General features: G+C 43.1%; 3 protein-coding genes across 4 annotated transcripts in view; 2 read left to right on the top strand and 1 right to left on the bottom strand.

The window, feature by feature from the left end:
- PAK2 (p21 (RAC1) activated kinase 2) overlaps nucleotides 1-4,848 on the top strand; it is a 54,091-nt gene extending 49,243 nt beyond the window's left edge. For both annotated transcript variants that reach the window (XM_066618983.1, XM_066618984.1), the window contains exon 15: nucleotides 1,135-4,848. In XM_066618983.1, coding sequence (XP_066475080.1) covers nucleotides 1,135-1,221 — 87 coding nt within the window. In that variant the 3' untranslated portion in view covers nucleotides 1,222-4,848. The remainder of the gene's footprint in view (nucleotides 1-1,134) is intronic.
- Nucleotides 4,849-5,471: 623 nt separating this feature from the next.
- LOC136643718 (aquaporin-12-like) lies at nucleotides 5,472-12,454 on the top strand. The gene is made up of 3 exons (XM_066618985.1): nucleotides 5,472-6,928; nucleotides 8,190-8,306; nucleotides 11,360-12,454. Exons 1-3 carry the CDS (start codon nucleotides 6,322-6,324, stop codon nucleotides 11,464-11,466), a joined length of 831 nt encoding a protein of 276 aa, XP_066475082.1. The 5' UTR covers nucleotides 5,472-6,321; the 3' UTR covers nucleotides 11,467-12,454.
- Nucleotides 12,455-14,189: 1,735 nt separating this feature from the next.
- Nucleotides 14,190-20,525, bottom strand: LOC136645260 (galactose-3-O-sulfotransferase 2-like). The gene is made up of 3 exons (XM_066621497.1): nucleotides 20,422-20,525; nucleotides 18,245-19,181; nucleotides 14,190-15,050 (listed from the first exon to the last, which is right to left on the bottom strand). Exons 1-3 carry the CDS (start codon nucleotides 20,523-20,525, stop codon nucleotides 14,190-14,192), a joined length of 1,902 nt encoding a protein of 633 aa, XP_066477594.1.
- Between the last annotated feature and the right edge of the window lie 401 nt (nucleotides 20,526-20,926).

The raw sequence follows: 20,926 nt of genomic DNA, 5'->3' as shown, positions 1-20,926 counted from the left end.
CTGCTGTGTCTTTGAGTTTTCAAAGGACCCAATAGAGCGCCTCTGATTCTCCCTGATTCACACTGGCCTTGGGGGAAGGGGGAGGGGAAGGGAAGTGTATACCCCACCAGGCCACTTGTCAGGTTTGTGGTCCACAGGCTTTTTTCCTTTCACCCCAATTCCCTGTTGAGGACCCCATTGTCACTCTAGGCCAAGAACTGTGGTATTTGATGGGGGAAGACAGGCTGCCATAGGCTTTGGTTCGTCCTCTTACTCCAGCTCAGTTTGAAGGGAAGCCCTGCACTGGTATGTGAACTTCCATTCCACGTTGGCACAAGGGAGAGTTGTAGAGGTGTGGCTCAGCTTGCTAAGTAGCAGCAGTTGCAGTGAAGGACTATCCCTGGCACTTTGTATTAACTTTCAGAGAAGTCATTCCTTCTCTTGCCAAAATGCAGGTGGTCATAGTCATTACCAGGTGTGTCCTTTTGCTATCACAAGGTTGGCAACACAAGCAGCTTCAGTGGAGGTCTTTGTGATGGGAAGAACTCTGTTTAACCTTTCCTGCCTCACGGAAGCTGCTGCTGATGTTTTTTATGTAGCTGCTGCTACATGTTATAAAAGTGTAGAGCAGAGGTTGTCATATATGTTTTATATGCAAGAACTTCTGCATTAGGCTATAGAGCTAAGAAAGAGATGGATGTAGTGTGGAGAAATCCATGCCCAAACAGGGAATGATGCTCAGAGGAAGCATCTGGTCTTGGTCTGTTTACACTGTGGTTCTATTGCTTATGGCTTGGTTCACATGTAACAGCCAACATGTGGTTTACTTATACTTGAGCTCACATGCTCCACCACTTCCAGTTGTCCCCCCCCCCCCCCAAGTTCCTATTTTGTAGTGAACTATCATCTGTACAGGTCAAGTGATATGGATAAATCATATTTTGCTTGATTCAGATGTAACAAATGATTATAGTTTGCTGCAGGTCAGACTGGTTGGAGAGGGAATTTGAGTATAGGCAAATCATGCAAGTTTTACGATGGATAAACTATGTGCTTGGATACTGCATATTAACCAGTCCTATCACTGTTTTTGCAAAGATGTCAGATGACTTTTCAATTGTGCCATTAAAAGTTGTATGTTTCCTCTTATATCAGCATCCCTTCCTGAAACTTGCCAAACCATTATCAAGCTTGACGCCGCTGATCCTCGCAGCCAAAGAAGCAATGAAGAGTAATCGTTAGCATTGCTGCTGTGGCCTTCATAATCTTCTGTTTTTTATTTTAAAAATCTTCGTAATATATAAATTGTTGCTCTTGTTGTGGGGGGTTGAAAGTCTGCAGAAGAGAAAAATCTCTCACCTGGCAGGCTTACAAGAGGAAAAAATGGTGATTTTGGTGAACTCTTCTGGAAGAAATTGTGGACTGAATCACTGACGTTTTTCACCACTTTTGCAGACAACTCAAATGTATTTTACTATGCCTGGGAGTTGTTTTTTAATGACTTTGCTGTATCAGATCCCACTTACTGTGCTCTGTTGGGCACTTTCAATACTTGAACAATAGATTCAAGCTTTTAGAGGGGAGGTGTTCCTTTGATCAGCAGATCTCCCTCTCCTTCCCTTCCTTTTTGTCAGTCATTCAAAATATTGAAAGCTCCAAGTTATTAGGTTAAAGGCAGATACAGTAGAAATGTGAAAATTCCTCTTAGCCCCTTTCTTTTAATGTATAATTTAGTTTATAACTGTATTGTAGCATTAACCACCTAGCTACCTAAGAACCCCATTTTTTCAATGATCCTTCTTAGACAGGAGAATGTAGGCAGAGAGGAAGGAAAAAGCTCAGCAGAATTTCTGATGTTGGAGTTTGTTGCATGGTCTTACTGTAAAAGACAGAAGCATCTGAATTTTGGAGATTGAAAGTGGGAGTCGGGGAGAAGGAAAGATTTTTTTTTTAATACTCAAACCATTTTGTGGGCTTGGGGAGAGAACCCTATTCCTGTGAATTGTCTTCCACTCTTCCCTTGCCTATGTAGATTTGTTGGTAACATTTTAAAGGGATGTCTTCAAAGTGTGTTTTATAGCCAAGTGCTGTATCCATGTTTCTGACTTGGGCTTTAGGCTTTATGCTGGTGCCTTTTGAATTTTTAATTACCCTTCTTTGTATTAAATACATTTTGTATATGTTGTATATTTTTCCTCCAGAGACAACTTTGGAGTTGTCAGGACTTAAGTATTGGAGCTCTCTTCCTTTTTATAGATATATATGTGTGTGTGTGCGCGCGCGCCATTTCTACTAACAAGTGAGTGAACAACCCAGCAGATTTGCAAAAATGGAAGATCCAAGACTTTGTATAACTAAGCCAACAGAAGTTTGTGAACACCAAAAGTGCTATTCTGTGAAGACAAAAGTCAGAAGTAGTAGAGTAGCTTAGATTCAACGTTATTTGAATTGGCTTGTTGGCTTTGAGAAACTTTCTTTTTCATGGTGGTCCTTTCTGTTGAAAGATTTATCAACGATTATGGCAGAAGACAAACACAAGATAAAGTGCCTCCCTAAATGAAATGAAATAATTGGACCCATAGAGGAGTTGAAGTTCCAGTTGAGGTGGCCAGGCATACTACAAGGGCTCCCTCATCACTTGCATCAGCCTTCCAAAATCACTGTTTTCTATGTGCAGCCTACCCTGATGGAAAATTCCTGAATGATGATGTGCCAAACAGTAACATGAGAGTCATGAATTTGGTGCTAAAATTTTGTTCTACTCCTAGGTGGTATTCTTGAGAGAACATCTTAAAGCTGTAGCAAAGAAGAAACCCCATATGACAATTGATAGTCAGATACTTGTGAACAATATGAATGTGTATTGGCATAAAGAAAATACTTATGCTGGGGTTTCATGAAGAGATTGCAAAAAGCATGGTTCTGAACCATTGCATCACAAAGGCCCCCATTCCCTCAGATCTTGGAACCTCTTGCATTCTGCTCTGCATCAACAAATGCCTTATTTATGCATCCAAAAGCAACGCCATGCTCCAGACATGTATAATATCAAAAGCAAGTATTTGTCTGAACTGTATAACAAAGCCACCTATTTTTCAGTACATGCAGAATCTATATGGTTTAGTCCATGAAAATGTGGGTGTCTGATACTTTGGATGCTGTTCTTCTACAAGCTGTGACTTGCACCACTGGTTATCATAAACGTTAGTCTTAAACTTTGCCCTTAAACTTTGATATGTATAAATGCAATCAAGAGATTTAAAGTATCTTTCAGTTAACCTGAATCTGTTCTTAGCATTGGATCTTTGTCAGTTGCTGGCAATGGATTATGTGGAACCTATGTGGCAGAAAAATGTTTGTTTGATGGTGTTTTATGGTTACAAGGGTCAAATTCTTCTGAAATTTAGCTTTAAACAAACACATTAACACTTATTGGCTTTTGATTTATTTTGTAAACATTATCTGAAATTAACAATTCACTGTATTAAAACTTCCTTGAAAAGTCACTTAACATTTGGACTAATCCTAGAATTGTTGAAGCATGTTCTGTGGCTCTCTCTTGGCCCTCATGTTAGTGATTACTCCCATGTGTCCATACATTTTTAAGAGTAACTTTCCACTTAGTGCTGTTTCTCGTAATTTCTTTGCCCCATAGCTAAAAAGGGCTAGGGTCAAAAGTGGGGGGGGGGACTGACTTGGGAGCATTCCAAATGACAGAGAGCCACCTGTAAGTTCATTATGCATCTGTATGCTCAGTTGGTATGATACAGGGACTGAACATATACTGCAGATGTCTTAACTTTTTTAGAAGCAGAAAAGTGACAGGCTTTTCCCCTCTGAGGTCTGGTTTGGCTTTGAGCCTAGTGGACACAACTCTAAAGTCTTGCTCATTAGCGCAGAGTTGAGAACACCACACAGAAAATTATAAGGGCTCTGACTGACCCCTCCAACTAAATATGCCTTAATTAAATGTCTAGTCACTTATGTGAGACAATAAGGGCTAATTCACACCGTTGCCTCCAGGAGGGGGCTTTTAGTCCATAGTGATTTGTGTCCTCAAATGAGCATTGAGGTAACCAAGCACAAAAATGCTTAACTATGGGTCTAGGTCCCAGTTCAGTACATTGCTGCAAAAATATTGTTTAATGATTTCATCAGAGTGAAACAACAACAACAACAGTATTTATATACCGCTTTTCAACAGAAAGCTGAGCCTGTAGATGAGAGATTAAGATAAGCCCATGATAGACTTGGCAGTCCTTGGCTAATAAAGTTACCAGGGATTGAGAACCAGCCATCAAGGTGTTTGTGTGAATCAGCTTTTGAATCTTAGGCATGTTTGCAGTGGCACACTATGAATGATGATGTGTATGTAAGAGAGGCTGTCTCATTCCATGAAAGCAGGCTTACCTGGAATGATCAACTTTGCTGTTTTTGTTTTGTTCTTGTTTTTGCCCAAGAAATAGAAATAAATCTTAACTACTTGTCACATACAGTAAAACCTTAAGCAGGTTTGGATGGAGACATTCACCACTTCAGCATATTTCCAGTTAAAGTGGTTGCCATTTATGTAGTTCAGTATAGTTTGGAGTAAATAAACTCTGCTATTGAGTTGGGATTTTTTGTCTTTAGCTGGAATTAAGTACGTCTTGAAATGATTTCCTTCTCTTTGTTCCCTTTCTCTCATTTTGCCAGATGGAAGTAGGTGCAAGCTTTGATTTTTTTTGCTGTCTTCAGATTTTGTTGCCTTTTTTGTTTAATTTAATCCTGTTCTGTTATTTAATTGTTACTGCAATATTAACTACTGTATTTGACTATGTTTAATGACTTCGTTCTTTCAGGGCTAGAAATAAAACGTTTCTAAAATGCTTGGTGGTCCTTTCTCTTCTCCGCTTTCTTGAGTGAATAGGATTTTATTGGAGTACTTTGAACAAAATAATTGTTGGCGCTTTAATAGCAACATTTAAAAAATTGTAAGAAATCTCACTCTAGTGACAAATTCCATCTAACTTGTTCTACAACTGGGTAAGCATTGCATCAGGATGGAGAGTATCTTCTTAACACAAACAGTTTATAAGTCCAGAAATCCTGGATTTGAAACTTTAAACCATAGAGGAAGACTGCGGCAAGCCACACGTCCTGTTTTCTCATTTCTGTGAAAAACATTTTTCTCTCATTTCTTGCCTTCCATCCACAGGGGCACCATGGGATGTCCCTGGTAGCCTCTTCTTTCTGGCTCTCCTGGGTTCCATTGTCTTGGCCAGGCCAGAATTCTCATGCAATCTTGGGGGAGTGCTGGCAGCTGTCTTGGCCTCCTATGGGGAGGGGGATCCATAAGTTTGGGAACTGCTGGCTTATGGGAAAGTATATCTGGTCTTGTCTTCTGATGTTCTGGCTAATGATAACAAAAGCCCTGGGATCACTGGCGAGCACTAGGAAACTAAAGTTTTATAACATTAAAATGTAATTTAATAAATATTTAAAGTTGTTAACATGTTGGGCTACTCAGCAGAATTTCTGGTTCTCCTAGTCCTGCATTGATTCCTCTCGCATCATAAGGCTGCTGGTTACAGACCTGCTACATGATATGAAGCATGAGGACTGCTGGGTACTCAAAACAGTCTGTCTCACTTTCTATGACAAGTTGCTTTCTGATCACGCTGACACAAAGAAAAAGCTTGGAGAAAAATGCTGGGGTGGGTAGTGAGGAGCAGTGAGTTGTTGGTTCCTTTACCTTCACCCTTTTTGACAGGGTCATTAGCTAAATATCCTCATCCACCCATGACCAAGACATTGATGTTAAGAGTGTGTACTTTTTGACCTGCTGCTTTTCATTTGTTAACCAAGTGCATAATCCTTATGTGTTTAAAAACGAACATCACTCCCCGAACAATAATTTAGTGGGCAGGAGCAAGAATTTCAATTGCCAAATGCTCTGTGCTGCTGAAATCACTTGCTGGATCAAAGTGTAACGTTACGTGTTGGTTTCTCTATTCTGAATCGATTCCAGGCTGCAGCTTATTTGTCTTCTAGCTGAAGAAATTTTGAATGGGGCAGGTGGTATTTCAAATGAGAGCAAAGTTGAAATTGGCTAGGGTTGGTATCAATGTGATAAGGGAGCAGCTCACTGTCCAAGCCAGTTGCTTTATGGTGTTAAAATGTGTTTGTTTTCCCAGAGATTTGTTACCCTATTGACAAAGGCGCCTGTCAGCTTTTGCCACGTTTACTTAAAACTGCCTTTGTGTAAAAATAGCTGGCTAATAGTTCTTGCTAGATCCCTTCTTTTGAGCAGTGAAATTCACTGTTGCAGTACACTTTCCATCTCCTGTGTGAGTTTTCAACATGGCTGGTTTGAATGTCTCACTTGCCTTTTTTTTCTCCATTGTGGCCCTCTGTGAAACAACCAGGAAGCTCTGCAAGATAATTTTTCCACCTGAGGTGTACAGGTGTCTCGCTACTGAGTTGGCTTGCTCATTCCAGATGTGTGCTTGCTGCCTTGAGTTGAAGATGCTAGTGGAGATTGGTCCATGGGGCGGTGGCTTTGGCCCAGATGTGAGCCTCACTCTTCTCTTTGTTCTCTTCTGGGTTCATGGTGTCTCTTTTGATGGAACTGCTGCTAACCCCATTGTCTCGCTTCAAGAATTTCTGGCTTTGGATTCTTCCTTTGGAGTCACAGTGGCCAAAGTCTTGGCCCAGTTCATGGGAATGCAAGTTGCCTGTGCATTCACCAAGCACTATTGGTCCTGGGAATTGACAGACTTCCACTTGATTCAGAACCTGATGATCCAAAATTGCAATTCCTCCTTGAACACCTCTGTTTCCCATGGTATCTTTGTGGAAGCCATATGTTCATTCTTTTTCCAGCTAGTCATTCTTAGGTTTCAGACTAGCTATCCCATGTACAGATCCCCTATCATAGCAGTCACTGTTACTATGATGGCCTATGCAGGTAAGGATCCCCACCTCTTCTCTCACTTTGTCATAGACTTTAAAAAATAATGTGAGCTAGTTATGTTTTTGATAACATTGTTTGTATGACTTGAATATTTTGTCCATAGGGGAATATTACCATGAATTGGTCAAAACTAAAATTTTTTACAGTGCAATCCAGTGTGTGTTAATTCCAAAATAAGCTACACTGCACTTGACAGAACTTTCTCTATTCTATGGCATTGTTTCTCAACCAGTGGCACTTAAGGTGGTTACTGGTGGTATGTGCAGGATGCTCAGACCCTTGCCACCTGACAGTGAGACCTGCAATGCGACAAACATTGGTAGAAGCCTTGGCTCAGTGGGCAGAGCTCCAGTGTGCACTTTCTGTGCACTCAAAAAAGCCCTCCCTTCCATCCTGAGCCTCTTAACCAGCATTTGTCATGTTGCGTCTTGCCTCCCAATCTGAAAGTAAATGGCAATGTCATCACTGCCAGTTACTTCCATGTGAGGTAGTACAGCAGGCGACAAACATTAAGAAATACTGCTCTGTGGCAGTCTTAATTGCTTGAGAAGTGCTGAGGAATGAAAAAAGCATCTGGGACATTAACTTGAGATTAACATTGGAGGAAATGCTCCCAACCTTGGCTAAGGTGGTATTTTTTATCAGGGTTAAAAAAGTCAGACACTTTGCTACTGCAGCCATTGGATGGGATCCTGGTTCCCTCCCAGGGACAGTACAAAAAGTGGGATGGCAGAAATGAGAATTGGGGGGGGGGGGAATGTTTGACATTGACAGTGGTGTGATCTGGCCAGAGAGCGCTCCCACATCTGTTGCCATTTTAAAAAGAATGCATATAAGCCTTCCCCACCCCTGTGGAAATAGTTACTTCAGTGGTACAAGTGTACTTCTTGATAATTAAGGAAAAACAACATATCAGTAATTCTATAGTGTGGAAGCACTGATGGCCATAATGGCTTGAGTTTGTGGCCAGACCCCCCCCCCCCCCAAACAAAGCAAAGTGCCCGAAAACTTGGGGTATGTAACCAGTGCCAAGTAACAGCCAATGAATGGCAACCATTACCCCTTGCCTGCTGCTGCCAGCAGAGCTACAACCTAGAATCCAATACTTCAGGCTAAAGGATAAGAGGATCTATTTTAATTTAAATACCGCATTTAATCCTGTCTGCATAATAGATTTTATTGTAGCACATGCCAGAGTAAACTAGTTGGAGAAGAAAAGAGGTGGATTGAACTGTTTGCGTTTCTCCTCCCACAGCTACACCTTTCACAGGAGCCTTCTTTAACCCTGCCCTAGCCTCTGCGGTGACTTTTCCCTGCTCTGGGAACAGCTTGTTGGAGTACATGCAAGTGTATTGGCTGGGGCCCATTGCAGGTGAGTTGAGCCAGCTTCCAAAATGGCCAAAGGTACAACAGAATTTGTACCCTCACTGGAGGGCATATTAACACTTGTTCTTGTTTGAGTTTGATTTGAATTTATTATGATGGTCTTTCCACGAGGACATGAAGAGCACTGTAGTCTTCGATGGTTCCACATCAGACCCCTTTGACATCCGAAGCGGAGTGAAGCAGGGCTGTGTTCTCGCGCCGACCTCGTTTGGGATTTTCTTTGCTGTCCTGCTGAAGCAGACCTTTGGAACTACAACAGAAGGCATCTGTCTCCGGACCAGATCAGATGGAAAGCTCTTCAACCTCTCCAGACTGAGAGCAATGTCCAGCTGAAATGTCTGTGTGACTTCCTCTTTGCCGAAGATGCAGCTGTCACCGCCCGCTCTGCCAAAGATCTCAAGCAGCTCATGAACTGTTTTAGCAAGGCCTGCCAAGACTTTGACTATCACCTGAAGAAAACACAGGTCATGGTTCAGGATGTAGACTCACCTCCTTGCATTGCAATCTCTGCGCATGAACTGGAGGTTGTCCATGACTCTGTGTACCTTGGCTCAGCGATCTCTGACACTTTCTCTGGATACCGAGCTAAACAAATGCATCGGTAAAGCAGCTACCACATTTTCCAGACTCACAAAGAGAGTGTGGTCCAACAAGAAGCTGACGGAACATACCAAGATCCAGGTCTACAGAGCTTGCATCTTGAGTACACTTCTGTACTGCAGCAAGTCATGGACTCTTCACTCACAATAGGAGAAGCTAAACGCTTTCCACATGTGCTGCCTCCGACCCATCCTTGGTATCACCTGACAGGGCAAAGTTCCAAACAACACAGTCCTGGAACGAGCTGGAATTCCCAGTGTGTATACACTGCTGAAAAAGAGACGCCTGCGTTGGCTTGGTCATGTCGTGAGAATGGGCGATAGTCAGATCCCAAAGGATCTCCTCTATGGAGAACTTGTGCAGGGAAAGCGCCCTACGGGTAGACCACAGCTGCACTACATCTGCAAGAGGGATCTGAAAGCCTTAGGAATGGACCTCAACAGATGGGAAACCTTGGCCTCTGAGCATTCTGCTTGGAGGCAGGCTGTGCAGCATGGCCTTTCCCAGTTTGAAGAGACACTTGGCCAACAGACTGAGGCAAAGAAGGAAGGCCCATAGCCAGGGAGACAGACCAGGGACAGACTGCACTTGCTCCCAGTGTGGAAGGGATTGTTACTCCCGAATTGGCCTTTTCAGCCACACTAGATGCTGTTCCAGAACCACCATTCCGAGCACGATACCATAGTCTTCCAAGACTGAAGGTTGCCAACAAGTATTTCAACCAAGTATTTCAATTTCAAAATATTGCCAAGACCTCATCTCACTTCCTGATCCTAGCTTACCTCCAGCCTCCATCTGCAACTAGACCCACATCCTGAGCTACAACCCACTTCACCTTTGGACACTCCACAACCGACATTAGTTTCACAAACTTATAGCTGTCAATTTCAGGATGCATGCAATGTTATGTAGGCATAACTTCCTTGCCAATATTTGAAAATGTAACAGAGGTGAATCTGGCCTGTCTCAGTGCAGTCTCCTTGTTGCTCCCCACCTCCCATCCCACTTTGCCCCCTTGCTGGGAAGTGCTGATTTAGTGTCAGTGGTACTTACAGACCCCTTAGAAATTTGTTATCCTATTGCCAACTGTGTTCTAGGAAACCTTTCTAGAGAAAATCAACCCTTAGTTTCTAGAGCAAAAGCAAACAAGTAGAATTTTTTTTTTCAATGGTAAGGATCAAAATGGTGGTGGAAAAAAACCACCTTGCCTTTTTCATTCTTGGTATTCTTTCCTTTGGTGCCCCTCTGAGATTGTCCTAGATGGGACAAGGTTAACTACAGTGAAGATGGCTGTGTAGCAGGGCCTGTATTGACAAATGTTTGCAGCTCTCCCAGTTTTGCAAGTTTTATTAGCTCTTTCAACAAGCAGATTGAATTGCAGGGCAGAGAGGTGCATGGGCAAGCCTGGAGAGAGAGCATGTGCTTTCTGGCTAGGAACTGCAGAATGACTTTATAGCTGCACATCACCCACCTAGGTATGCTTGATCAAATGCATTAAAAACCTGAGATTTATGAGGTGGGGCCTAGTGATGTCATACGGCTGCCCACTCTTATATGGGAGGAAAAATCTGGTATTGGAGTAAAACTCACTAGTAGCTGAAACATGACCTGAGTGACCTCTGCCTGCAAAGGCTGCCCAATCTGATCCACCATCTAAAACAGTATTCCAACAGCAACTGCATGCATCAGCACCCCTATGTCAGGTAACTCACACCCACCAGCAATCCTCTTCCTCTACAGTTTCTTGTGTAATGCAGTGCCAGGAAGCTCCTGTCCACCCACCACTTTACAAGAAGCTGGGTGGGGGTAGGTAGCAACTCTAGGAAAAGGGTTGGCAACCTATACCCTGCACCCTGAAAAAAAGCTGGAGAAACAATCATCTTAGGCCAGGGGTATCCATAGTTTTTGGCAGGAGGGCCACATTGTCTCTCTGACATTGTGTCTGGGGCTGGGGGGAAAAAGAATTAATTTACATAATTTAAAATGAATATATTAAAGATGAACTTATATGAATGAATGAATGAATGAAGGTCTTGCGATAGCTCAAGGCCTATAAAAGGCTTTGCACAAAGCAAGGCTGGCCTTTCCTTTGTCGCCGCTACTGCATCACAGATGTGAAACAGCAAGCAGTGGAGAGAGCCCTCATCCCACAGCTCATGCGAGAGGTCAAACAGTCACCCTCACACTGAGAGCAGTTGTTGGCTCCAACAAATCTCCAGAGGGCCAGAGGGTCATTGGAGGCTGGGGGCTCCCTGAGGGCTGCATTGAAAGGCCTTGAGGGCTGCAAGTAGCTCCAGGGCTGGGGTTTGGGCACCCCTGTCTTAGGCAAACTGGCAATACTACCCACACCTCTCTCCTAAAAAAGTACAGAAAAGGGGTTTAGACTGAAGTACAAGGAAGCAAAGTGATTCAGTCATTTTATTTCTGTCTCTCTTCCAGGGATGCTGATAGCTCTCCTTGTGTATCAGGGGAACATCCCACGACTCTTCCAGAGAAACTTGTTCTACAGTCAAAAGAACAAATATAGAATACCCAAGTGGAAGTAATCTCAGGATCTGACTTCCAGTTGTCACAGGCAGCCATGGAGAAGAGCAGCAGCAGCTCAGAACCAACCAACAGAGCTTTATGCCAATAAAGGTCTACTGAACTGAACCAACAGAGCAGAGCGAAAGTGATTGGCCATGGTGGGGTGGGGGCAGGTTCTCTTTTTTGTCTTTTAGAGGGAAGAAATGGGGTAAATCATTCTGAGCGTTGCACAGGGAGGAGGGCCACATCAATACTGACAAGCTGTTCACACAGACTGCGTTGAGAAAAATCAATATTAATATCCATACCATTTTTATAAATTATAATAGAGAAGTGTACTAGATAGGTAATATAGTGTCAGCAGATGCAGTCACATGCCTGTAGAGGTGTTAGAGCAGTATTTCTCAAACTGTGGGTCGGGACCCACTAAGTGGGTTGCAAGCCAATTTCAGGTGGGTCCCCATTCATTTCAATATTTTTTTTTAAATATATTTGTCTGGTATGTGACTGCATTTGGGGGAACGTACTTTAAACAAGTTACTATGTATATTCTTTTAACAATGGTAGTAAGTGGGACTTACTCCTGAGTAAGTATGGGTAGGATTGTTAAAAATTTTCCTGCTTGATGTCACTTTGGGTCACAACATCACTTCCGGTGGGTCCTGACAGATTCTCATTCTAGAAAGAAGGTCCCAGTGCTAAATGTGTGAAAACCACTGTTGGAGAATTATTTTTTTTTTTTGCAGGTTTTTTTTTTACAAAAATGAGAAGTGCAGAAAGCTGTGTAATAGTGATCTAGTGATCACTGTATACTTCAGTCCTTTGCATTCATTGAGTTTTGGGTGAATAACCCAAACTGTAAGCAGTTTATTGACATGCAAAATATATAGTTTGTTTCAAATGTTGTGATATGTTTTAAACAATGCATTGTGGTTTAGAATCTGCTCCCTTTGCATAATTATGTGCCCTGACTTTTGCACACAGTGGAATCAAATACTCTATATACAAAGCCATTAAATGTATTTATAATGTAACTCATAACTGTGTGTTCTTATCAGCTGGTCTTGAATAAACCACTTGTAGCAGCAAAAGCACAAAGCTATCTGTCAACATGAAGTGGAATGTTTCCACTGAGCCATGTCTAACAGCTCCACTCTGCTATGCTTTCCTCTCCTCTGCCTTCATTAGGGTCAGTCTTTGCACTCAGCAGCCCTAGCACCCAGGAAGGCAGAGGGAGGCATCAGGGTCTGGCCTGGTAGGATTGAGGTCCCATACCCATCCATGATTCAGCTGGGCCAGTTCAGAAGTGGAGGTGGCGGCGGACCTAAATGAACCATCATGGGAGTCCACTGCAGTTCTTCGTTTCAAGAGCCCACAGAACCTGGTGCCAGCACTAAAAGAAGGCCTTTAGCAGTGGGCCCTCAACTGCTCCCTCCACACCTGCAATCCTATGGAAATCTAAACTTCATTGTGCCCCCTTGAAACCATTGGTGCTTAAACTGTTCTTAACTGTGGCCTGTTTGCACTCTGTCTTTTTGGTGCTCCAAAAGGATGTCATGATTAGAGAAAGTGACCTTATCTTGTGGTTGTGTTAAATCCCCCAGATTCAGAGGTGGAAAATCCTAATCTGCCTTGCTCACTTTGCCATCTATCCCAGGAGTATTGCTCATCTCCTCCATCATTGTCATGGTATTGCACAGAGCTCTGAAAGAGACAAACAGCCAGCTGTGTTTCAGTTCAAATCTGATTCTAATGTCACATTGATTTTCTTCCACACAGGAATAATTGTGAAAACATGCAATTGAAAAAAACAAAGCCCAGGGTCTTAAGTAGGAGTGAAGAGGACTTTTTCTGTGTGTGTGTGTTTCATGGATATTCCTCTCTGCAGAAGATAAGTGCATTAGGAGCTGGCCTTGATAGTGATTATTTCTGGTTTCTCAGGTTCAGAAAGACTCCAGTATCAGATACTATAGGTTGCCGAATACAATTTCCATCACAAAAAACCAATTTTGAAGAGGCTGTTTGTCTTGCATGAAGTGGTCCTTCGATCCAGGAAAAGGGGCATGTATGTGTGTGTGTTCTTGCTCAGCTGGAGGTGGATCTATGGCCCTCAAAATGGTGTCTTTCCTGTAAGACATCAGTTCTTTGACATCAAGAAGTAAACACTTATGGTTTTAACACTGCATCAGTCTAGATTTAACGTCTCTGACTTGTTTGATTGTGCAGTGTATAGAGATCAGTACTGAGCACTTGGGCTGCATTATAAGTTACACTTGTTAACATACTGACCCACAGAAAAATAGCTAACAAGACCATTGTTTGAATTTAAGTCTAATGTCAGGATTTAGGGGGATTTGTTTAGATCTAGAACTTGCTTCCTCATTGGCAGGAGTTGATGTATAGGAAGAGCCCAGATGCTTTTAAAGCATATCTGTAACTGTCCAGCTTGCTGCTTATAAGTTATTCTTTGATGATTCCCAGCAATACTGTATCTACATTTGTAAGTAGCTTGCTGTAGCAATCTTGGAGAAGAGACAGCAGCAGTGATTTGGTTATTTTGCAGTTACTGGCAGCTGGACAACACAGCCATAATTGGGGTGGGGCATGCATTCACGTGATTTGAATTCCCATGAAGATCCAAATAATTCTCTAACAGGTGGTAGTGGAAGACTTCCTCTGGGTATTGGTGTGTTTTTCCAGTAGTTTTTTGACCAGCACTCTTGTGATGGTGTCAGAAAGTGGATCAGAGCTTATTCTTTTCAGCGTAAGTTCTCAAAGTGTTGAGTAGTTTTGGCAAATGAGCTACGTTACTGCGTTTTAGTACTTTCCCAGTGAACTGCTTTCTATATAAGAGCTTATTGTACTGCAGTTCAGGTGTCACCAAACGCTGGCACTTATGTCTGGTTGTCTTATCTAACCCAGGATTCAAGTTATAGCCCAGAATTTTTGCATTGCCATATTGAAATGGTACCAATGCTTGGTCTCTGATCATCACTGGTGCTACACTGCCACCTCCTTGAAGGCAGCGCTTGGCCAGTTGCTCCCTCTTCTGCCGCAGGGCTCTCACTTCCTGCTTCATGCGCTCCCTGCCAACGTGCCAGTCTATCTTCTCCCAGAAAGTCTTATTAAAATGCATGTAGATCTCCCAGTCAAGCTTGTTCCACATCTTTATCTTCTCTGCGGTGCTCTCTGAAATGGAACTCTTGGTGCTGTTGTGTCTGCTGTTGAGAGGAAAGGAGACCACATCATCCAGATCCCAACACAAGACCTCCTTCAGTAGCACCATGGACTCATCAAAGTACTCTGAGATAAGGAGAAGGTCAAAATCTGCTTCAATGGCTCTCAGCATGAGTTGGACTTGCTTTGCTGAGAAGTTTCCGTTGTGGTTATACCCAAAATCAAAAGTCATTAGGTTCTTGGAATAATGGCTGTCTGAGGCAGAGGCATTGTAAAATGAGGAAGTTTGGTTGAGAAACTGCTCCAGGTTCTGGGCTTTCCTGAAGCAGGATGTCCCCTTGAAGTAGGTGAATGAAGATTCCATGAGATGAACAGGATTCCGGAGAATGGAAAAGTAGAAGGTAGTGTTTGGCATGATTCTGGCAACCTGGGGATGGGAACAGAGGGGAAAAATCATAGATTCTATAAGAACATAAGAAGAGCCCTGCTGGATCAGGCCAAAGGCCCATCTAGTACAGCTTTCTGTATCTCACAGTACATGCTTCAGGGAGCACCCAAGACAACAGACACAGCCTGCGTCCTGGTGCCCTTCCTGCATCTGGCATCAGAGGCAGCCTGCTTCTAAAACCAAGAGCTTGCACATACCTACTGTGACTTGTAACCCATAATGAACTTTTCCTCCAGAAATTTGTCCCATCCCCTGTTCAAGGCATCTAGGCAAGATGTGGCAAAGAGTTCCACAGACTAATTCTGACTCACAAAATTCATCAGGACATAAAGATGGAAAGTGAAAGCTTTCCAAGAGTCTAAATTATTTAAACCAGTGGTTCCCAAACTGTGGGTTGCAACCCAATTTTTGGTGGGTCGTGAAGCTGATAGCTGGCAAGGAAAATGCATTGAGCCCTATGGAAATCAAAATGGAGCAGGCCGTGTGTGTTTACTCATGATTTAGCAACTGTACACAGATCCTCTTTGGAGAGTAGGTCAAGGGGAATGCAACATCAGAATTGTCCCGATCCAATGAACGCAGGCCCCAACAAACTCTTGAAAAATAAGTCCCCTGCCCCCCAACTGACAAGGGAAGTGTATTGAGCCCTATCGAAAGCAAAACTGAGCCACACATGCATGCTTACTCACAACTAGGCAAACATGCTTGGCTCTTATTTAAGGCTTAGTGATGGGGAATGCAAAGTCAATAGAATGGTCCTGATCTGATAAATGTGGAGCTCAACAAATGCTCCAGAAGCTGGCACCCTCCACCATCATAAAAAGGATGAAAACAGAGGCTTTTGCGGCTGATAATTTTAAGTCTCATTAAGCTAGGTGGGTCCCAACAGAGTGTCATTTTTAAAAGTAGGGTCTGGTGCTAAAAACTTTGGGAACCTCAGCTGTAACTATGATAGTCCACTTGGGAAACTATGCTAGATGAGCCTGAGGAATGCTTCTTAAATGTTCCCCTGCCCCATAAATATGTTTGGCATGTCTCCGTCAATCCTTCCACTTGACAGCATGGGGAACACTATGATATGTTTTGCTTATGCCACAAGCAAGCACCCCTCTCCAGAGGAAATCCCTTTTTAGTTCCCCTAAATGACAAGTCTCTGAGTACACTGAAACTGACCTAAGACTCACCCAGTCATATTCATTCTGCCCACAGCTCTGGGGTCATGTATCCCAAGTAACACCCCCCCCCCCCCGCCAAATGTATATTAGAATCTTGTGATTGGTTTCTCCAGAGAACAATAGCCTTGCTGGGATCCTTGATGGGTTTAGCTCATACTGGGTCATTGCTCCGCTTTGCTTGCCTGACTTGGAAGCTGAAAATTTAAGGGCTTGTTAGGCTGTTTTGAAATTATCAGACTCTGGAAGGTTAATCTTCCCAAAATGTGATAAAACTTGGTATGTGTTGCATTGTGTATTATAAGATGTCAGCTATGCCGTGATGTAAGCTATGATGATATCCATCCTGGACAAGCTCCTAAGACAGTATTTTGCTCCAGAACTAAGAGCAGGACTGGCCCATCCATGAGGCCACCTGAAGCAGTTGCCTCAGGCAACAGTTCTGGGGGGAGTCCCCATCTCTGTCCACTACTCCAAGTTTTCCTTTCTCTCCCTGGATTGGAAACAAGAGGGGGACAGAGAAGAAGAGGAAATTGGAGAGTGGAAGGAACAGAGGCTGGCACATCTGTTTTCTCACAAATCCAGTTAAAAAAATTTCTAAAATTTATTCCTTTAGTTTTGGTTAGCAACAATCCTGCTTAGTTCTTTTAAAAGAGCAATCCATGTTTCATCTTGGCAACCTTACTCAGCCACAGAGCTATCAAGAGAAGGCTTGAGTGTTTTGTGTGGTGGTTGTATTGAATGTGTGGTGATCGTATTGAATGTGTGAGTGAGAGAGGGACAGAAGCAAAGCAAGGCCATTGCTTGAGATGCTCCCCCTTCATCTCTCCCCTCAGGGAACTTAGTGTGTGGCTGTTGATGAACAGACAGAGGTGGAAATCTTGCTTTGTGGCCTCATCTCATGAAGATGGCTGCAGTAAAAAGAATATCACACCGAACCAGCCCACCTATGAGGCAAACTGAAGCGGTTGCCTCAGGCAGCAGATTGGTAGGGAGGTGCCCATCATTATCGGCCTACTTGCCTTCACTGCTCCTCATCCTCCTTCTGCCCCCTGGAAGGCTAACACATCACTGGTTTGGGGATCAGCTGTTGCATTTGGCATGCCTCAGATGTCAGAAGGTCTTGGGCCGGCCCTGATCTAAGGGTGGGGAGAAGCATCAATTCATGAAGGTGAATGTGGTCCTTCTCAGGGCTACCCTGGAGATTGCCACAACTTATAATCAATGTCTTATTATAATATGGACTGAGATTTACATTTTTTTGTGAAAACATTCAGCCAAAAGTCAAGAGAAGTCTTATCCCAGAATCTGGATTATAATATATATCTAGATATTATATAATATATAATAATATTATATAGTGATACAGCAACCTTTAATTTTTACGGATATGTTTGTAATTCTTAATTATCTACGTGTTATCTGGCGACTCACTCCTGGACAATTGAAATGGACTCTGTGGCCTCACGGTAGCAAAAAGACATATTACTTCACTGGAAGGAGAGATGCCCACCTACATATGCCCAATGGATGAACAATATATTACATTTATCAGTATTTGAGCGAATGGCCTATCGGCGTCAACTGCATATGGATTTATTTGAGGATATCTGGAGGCCATTCCTTGACATAATAACATAAGCCGCATGAAGTGTTGAGATGTAGATACTCTGGTCGTGTATATGTATAAATATTTTTTCTTTCCCTTTTTTAAAAAAGTTATTCATAAGTACGTATCAATGTAATACTCTCTTTTTCTTTTTGTTTTGTTTATGTAATATAATAAAATTTTAAAAAAATCCCAGAATCTGAAAGAGGTATATCTTGAGTGCCTCTGCTCTTAGTCCTCCCCATCTCTTTCAATTCCCAGCATTCCTCACTTGCCACTTTCCCCTTAACCCTCCCCATCAGTGTCTATACATTAATATGCACAAAAGGAATCCATTCTGGAGAAAAGTGATGGTTCAGCTCTGTGGAGCAAGCAAGAGTTCTGGCTCTTACCTGTGGCTGAAAGAACCTCATATGATGACACATAATATTGAACTTGGACTCTTTGCTGGGAGAAAATCCCTCCACAGCCCCTGCGGTGAAATAATGGGGATAGTGCAACAGATTGTCACCTTTGATTGGAAAGGCAAAGGTGAGATTATGAGTCTCGCCAAAGCGGAACAAGATGTTCATGACGGTGCTGCTAGCACTCTTGTGCATTTTTAGGAAAACAATGTGGGTCTTGGGTTTGCATGTTGTGCCTTGAGAGAGGCTAGCTCCAGACGTGCCTACAGTGTTTGGAAGAGCCACTTTTTCTGGTGGAGGTGGCCTGCTGCCCAGCTTTGTTGATGCCATCTCAGTCAGTCTTTTGTCTTTTAGGGTGCGGGTGGTCTGTGATATAGTCCTTATTGTACCACCTCTCTTGTGGATGGAAGAAGGTAGTGCTTGGGTTTGGTTCTGCAATGGATCTTTAACAATGGAGCTTGGATCATCCACAGCAATTCCTGTTAAAACTTCTGTCAAACGGACTGAAGATGTTCCAGGCTTTGTTGCGTCAGCAGGCTTCCTACTGTCAGGAAAGGTCACACTTGGGACTGCCTGGTCTCCTACTGGAACTTTTTTGGTGCCATGTTTCCATTTGTTTGGTGGGTGTAGGATCCTCATCCCCTTAATATGTGCCATAATTTTTTTTTTTGAGAACTCCTCTTCACTACCCAAACTGGCATCCAGAAGTTCAGTTTTGTGGAATGCATTGCTCAGTTTTATGACATGATCATTTTTCTCTGCAAAGGTGGGCTCAGGTGACAGCTGTTTAGGGGTTCTCTCCTGCAATGGTTCTGAAAAGAAGTGCTGGGCCAAAACTGGGCCTTTTTGATCCCAGAAGGAGTTGTTATTGGCTGTGCTTTCTTGGAGGGCTAGCTGCTTCAGTTTGAGATCACAGCTGCAGTTGCTATGAAAGAGAGAATATGAATCCTTCAGATACGGTTGACAAGAAATCTGCTTTCTATGCCCAAACACTTTCCAAAATAGCTTTCCACTGCTTACCACCTCTGGGTTCTTCTTTCTCTGCCTTAAGCCTGGCTCAGGTGCTGCTTCAGTCAGAATTGCTGCCTTCTGCCCCTCACCACAAAAAAGATTATATGCACATTAGTCTGCATGCTCACCTGTCCCCTCTCTCCAGGTGACTAAGGAAGGGGCCAAGCTGAGCAGAGGCAGAGCCCCTGTTCCCTCTCCTTCCCTTAGCTTCAGCTGCAGTTGGTGCAGCCTCTGCCCTCTGTGTAGGTATGGTTTGAAATGAAGAGTGCTGCTCTTCCTGTTCATTTCAAATAAGACTTGCGCAGAGGATGGATCAGCTGAAGCTAAGGGGAGATGGAAAGGGATAGGGGGTGGGTGCATCTGGGTGAGCTGGGAGAGGGAAAGATAGCCACTGCAGGGTGTTTCCCTCCTTCCTCCAGTGGTACTGGAGGAAGAAGGAGGCTGCTATTGCCCAGATCTTTCCACTTGCTTTTAGAGAGCAGGAAGTGGATCATATTGCAGACTGGGGCACCTCCATCAGTAGTGAGCCAGAGGGGGTGGCAGGCAGGTGTGGAGTGCTGAGCCCTGCCCATCAATTTGCCACCCTGCCAACACACTGCTTAATGTGAGACTTCAGTCCACACCACCAAAGGGCTCACCCGGCTCCACCCAAATGCCCTTCCTCTTCCCTTAAGTATCATATGCCACATATGTCACTATTGCAAATAATGCTTTTTACTATTTAAATGTTATATTAGCAAATAGTTTGACATTGGTACATGCACTCAAGCAAATATGTGCACATCATAATTCCCTCTGTACAGACAGCACCGTCTTCACTCCCTTGCTGAAATTGTTTTGCATGGTTCCACCTCCATAATAAACATGTTGCTTGGTCTTTCACTCAAATTGTCTGCTGGCTGTGACTTATTGGGTGAAAAACAATTTGTGGAAAGGGTAGGTCAATTTGATAATGGGAATAGGAGCAAGAGGATTGCAAGTACAGCTATTGCAAGCTGTATGATAGCTCAGAAATCACTGGTCTGATTTAGTGGCCTCCTGCTTAACACCAGTATCTGGGCTCTTAATCGAATCTCTGGCATTTTTTGCTGGCAGCATTGCACAATTGCAGAAACCATCAGCTTTTTTGTGACTAAGGTAGTGTCATGACTTACCTGGAGTATTGGAACTTCTCTACAATTTGGAGTGTCACACAGAGCAGGAAGAGAAGCAAAAGAGCAATCCAGAGCTTTCCCAATTGGCTGCTATATTTGATCATCCATTTCCTGCAGAGAAGACAAAAGTCAGGCTATTCTGGACTTCCGATTTTGATTGCATTTCATTATTAAATATTTTAAAAAGAATTTATATCTCGATATGCCTGCTTTGGGGGACTTTGTAAGCAGCTTACAATATTACTTTTTGCCAAGTAATCAAGCTCCAATTATCACTTCGCCTTATCTTGGGTTCAGTCAGAGGACAGAGTCTTTCAACTCTGAAAAGTTTCCTTTCTTGCTCAAGTGGGTTATTAGTAACTTTGCTGGGAAACTCCAGCCAAAGTTCACCTTTTATTCTCTGTTCCATTTTGCAAATGCTGTTGCAGCCTGGTTCTGTTTTGCATTTTGCAGAGATCTCTTTTTTTTCAGCATCAGAATGGGATCCTCATTTCCATTTGAAGCA

This window comes from Tiliqua scincoides, chromosome 3 (genome assembly GCF_035046505.1).
Source record: "Tiliqua scincoides isolate rTilSci1 chromosome 3, rTilSci1.hap2, whole genome shotgun sequence".
Taxonomy (NCBI): domain Eukaryota; kingdom Metazoa; phylum Chordata; class Lepidosauria; order Squamata; family Scincidae; genus Tiliqua; species Tiliqua scincoides.
Note: the sequence above shows the minus strand (reverse complement) of the source record. Positions and strands in the feature narration are given on the sequence as shown.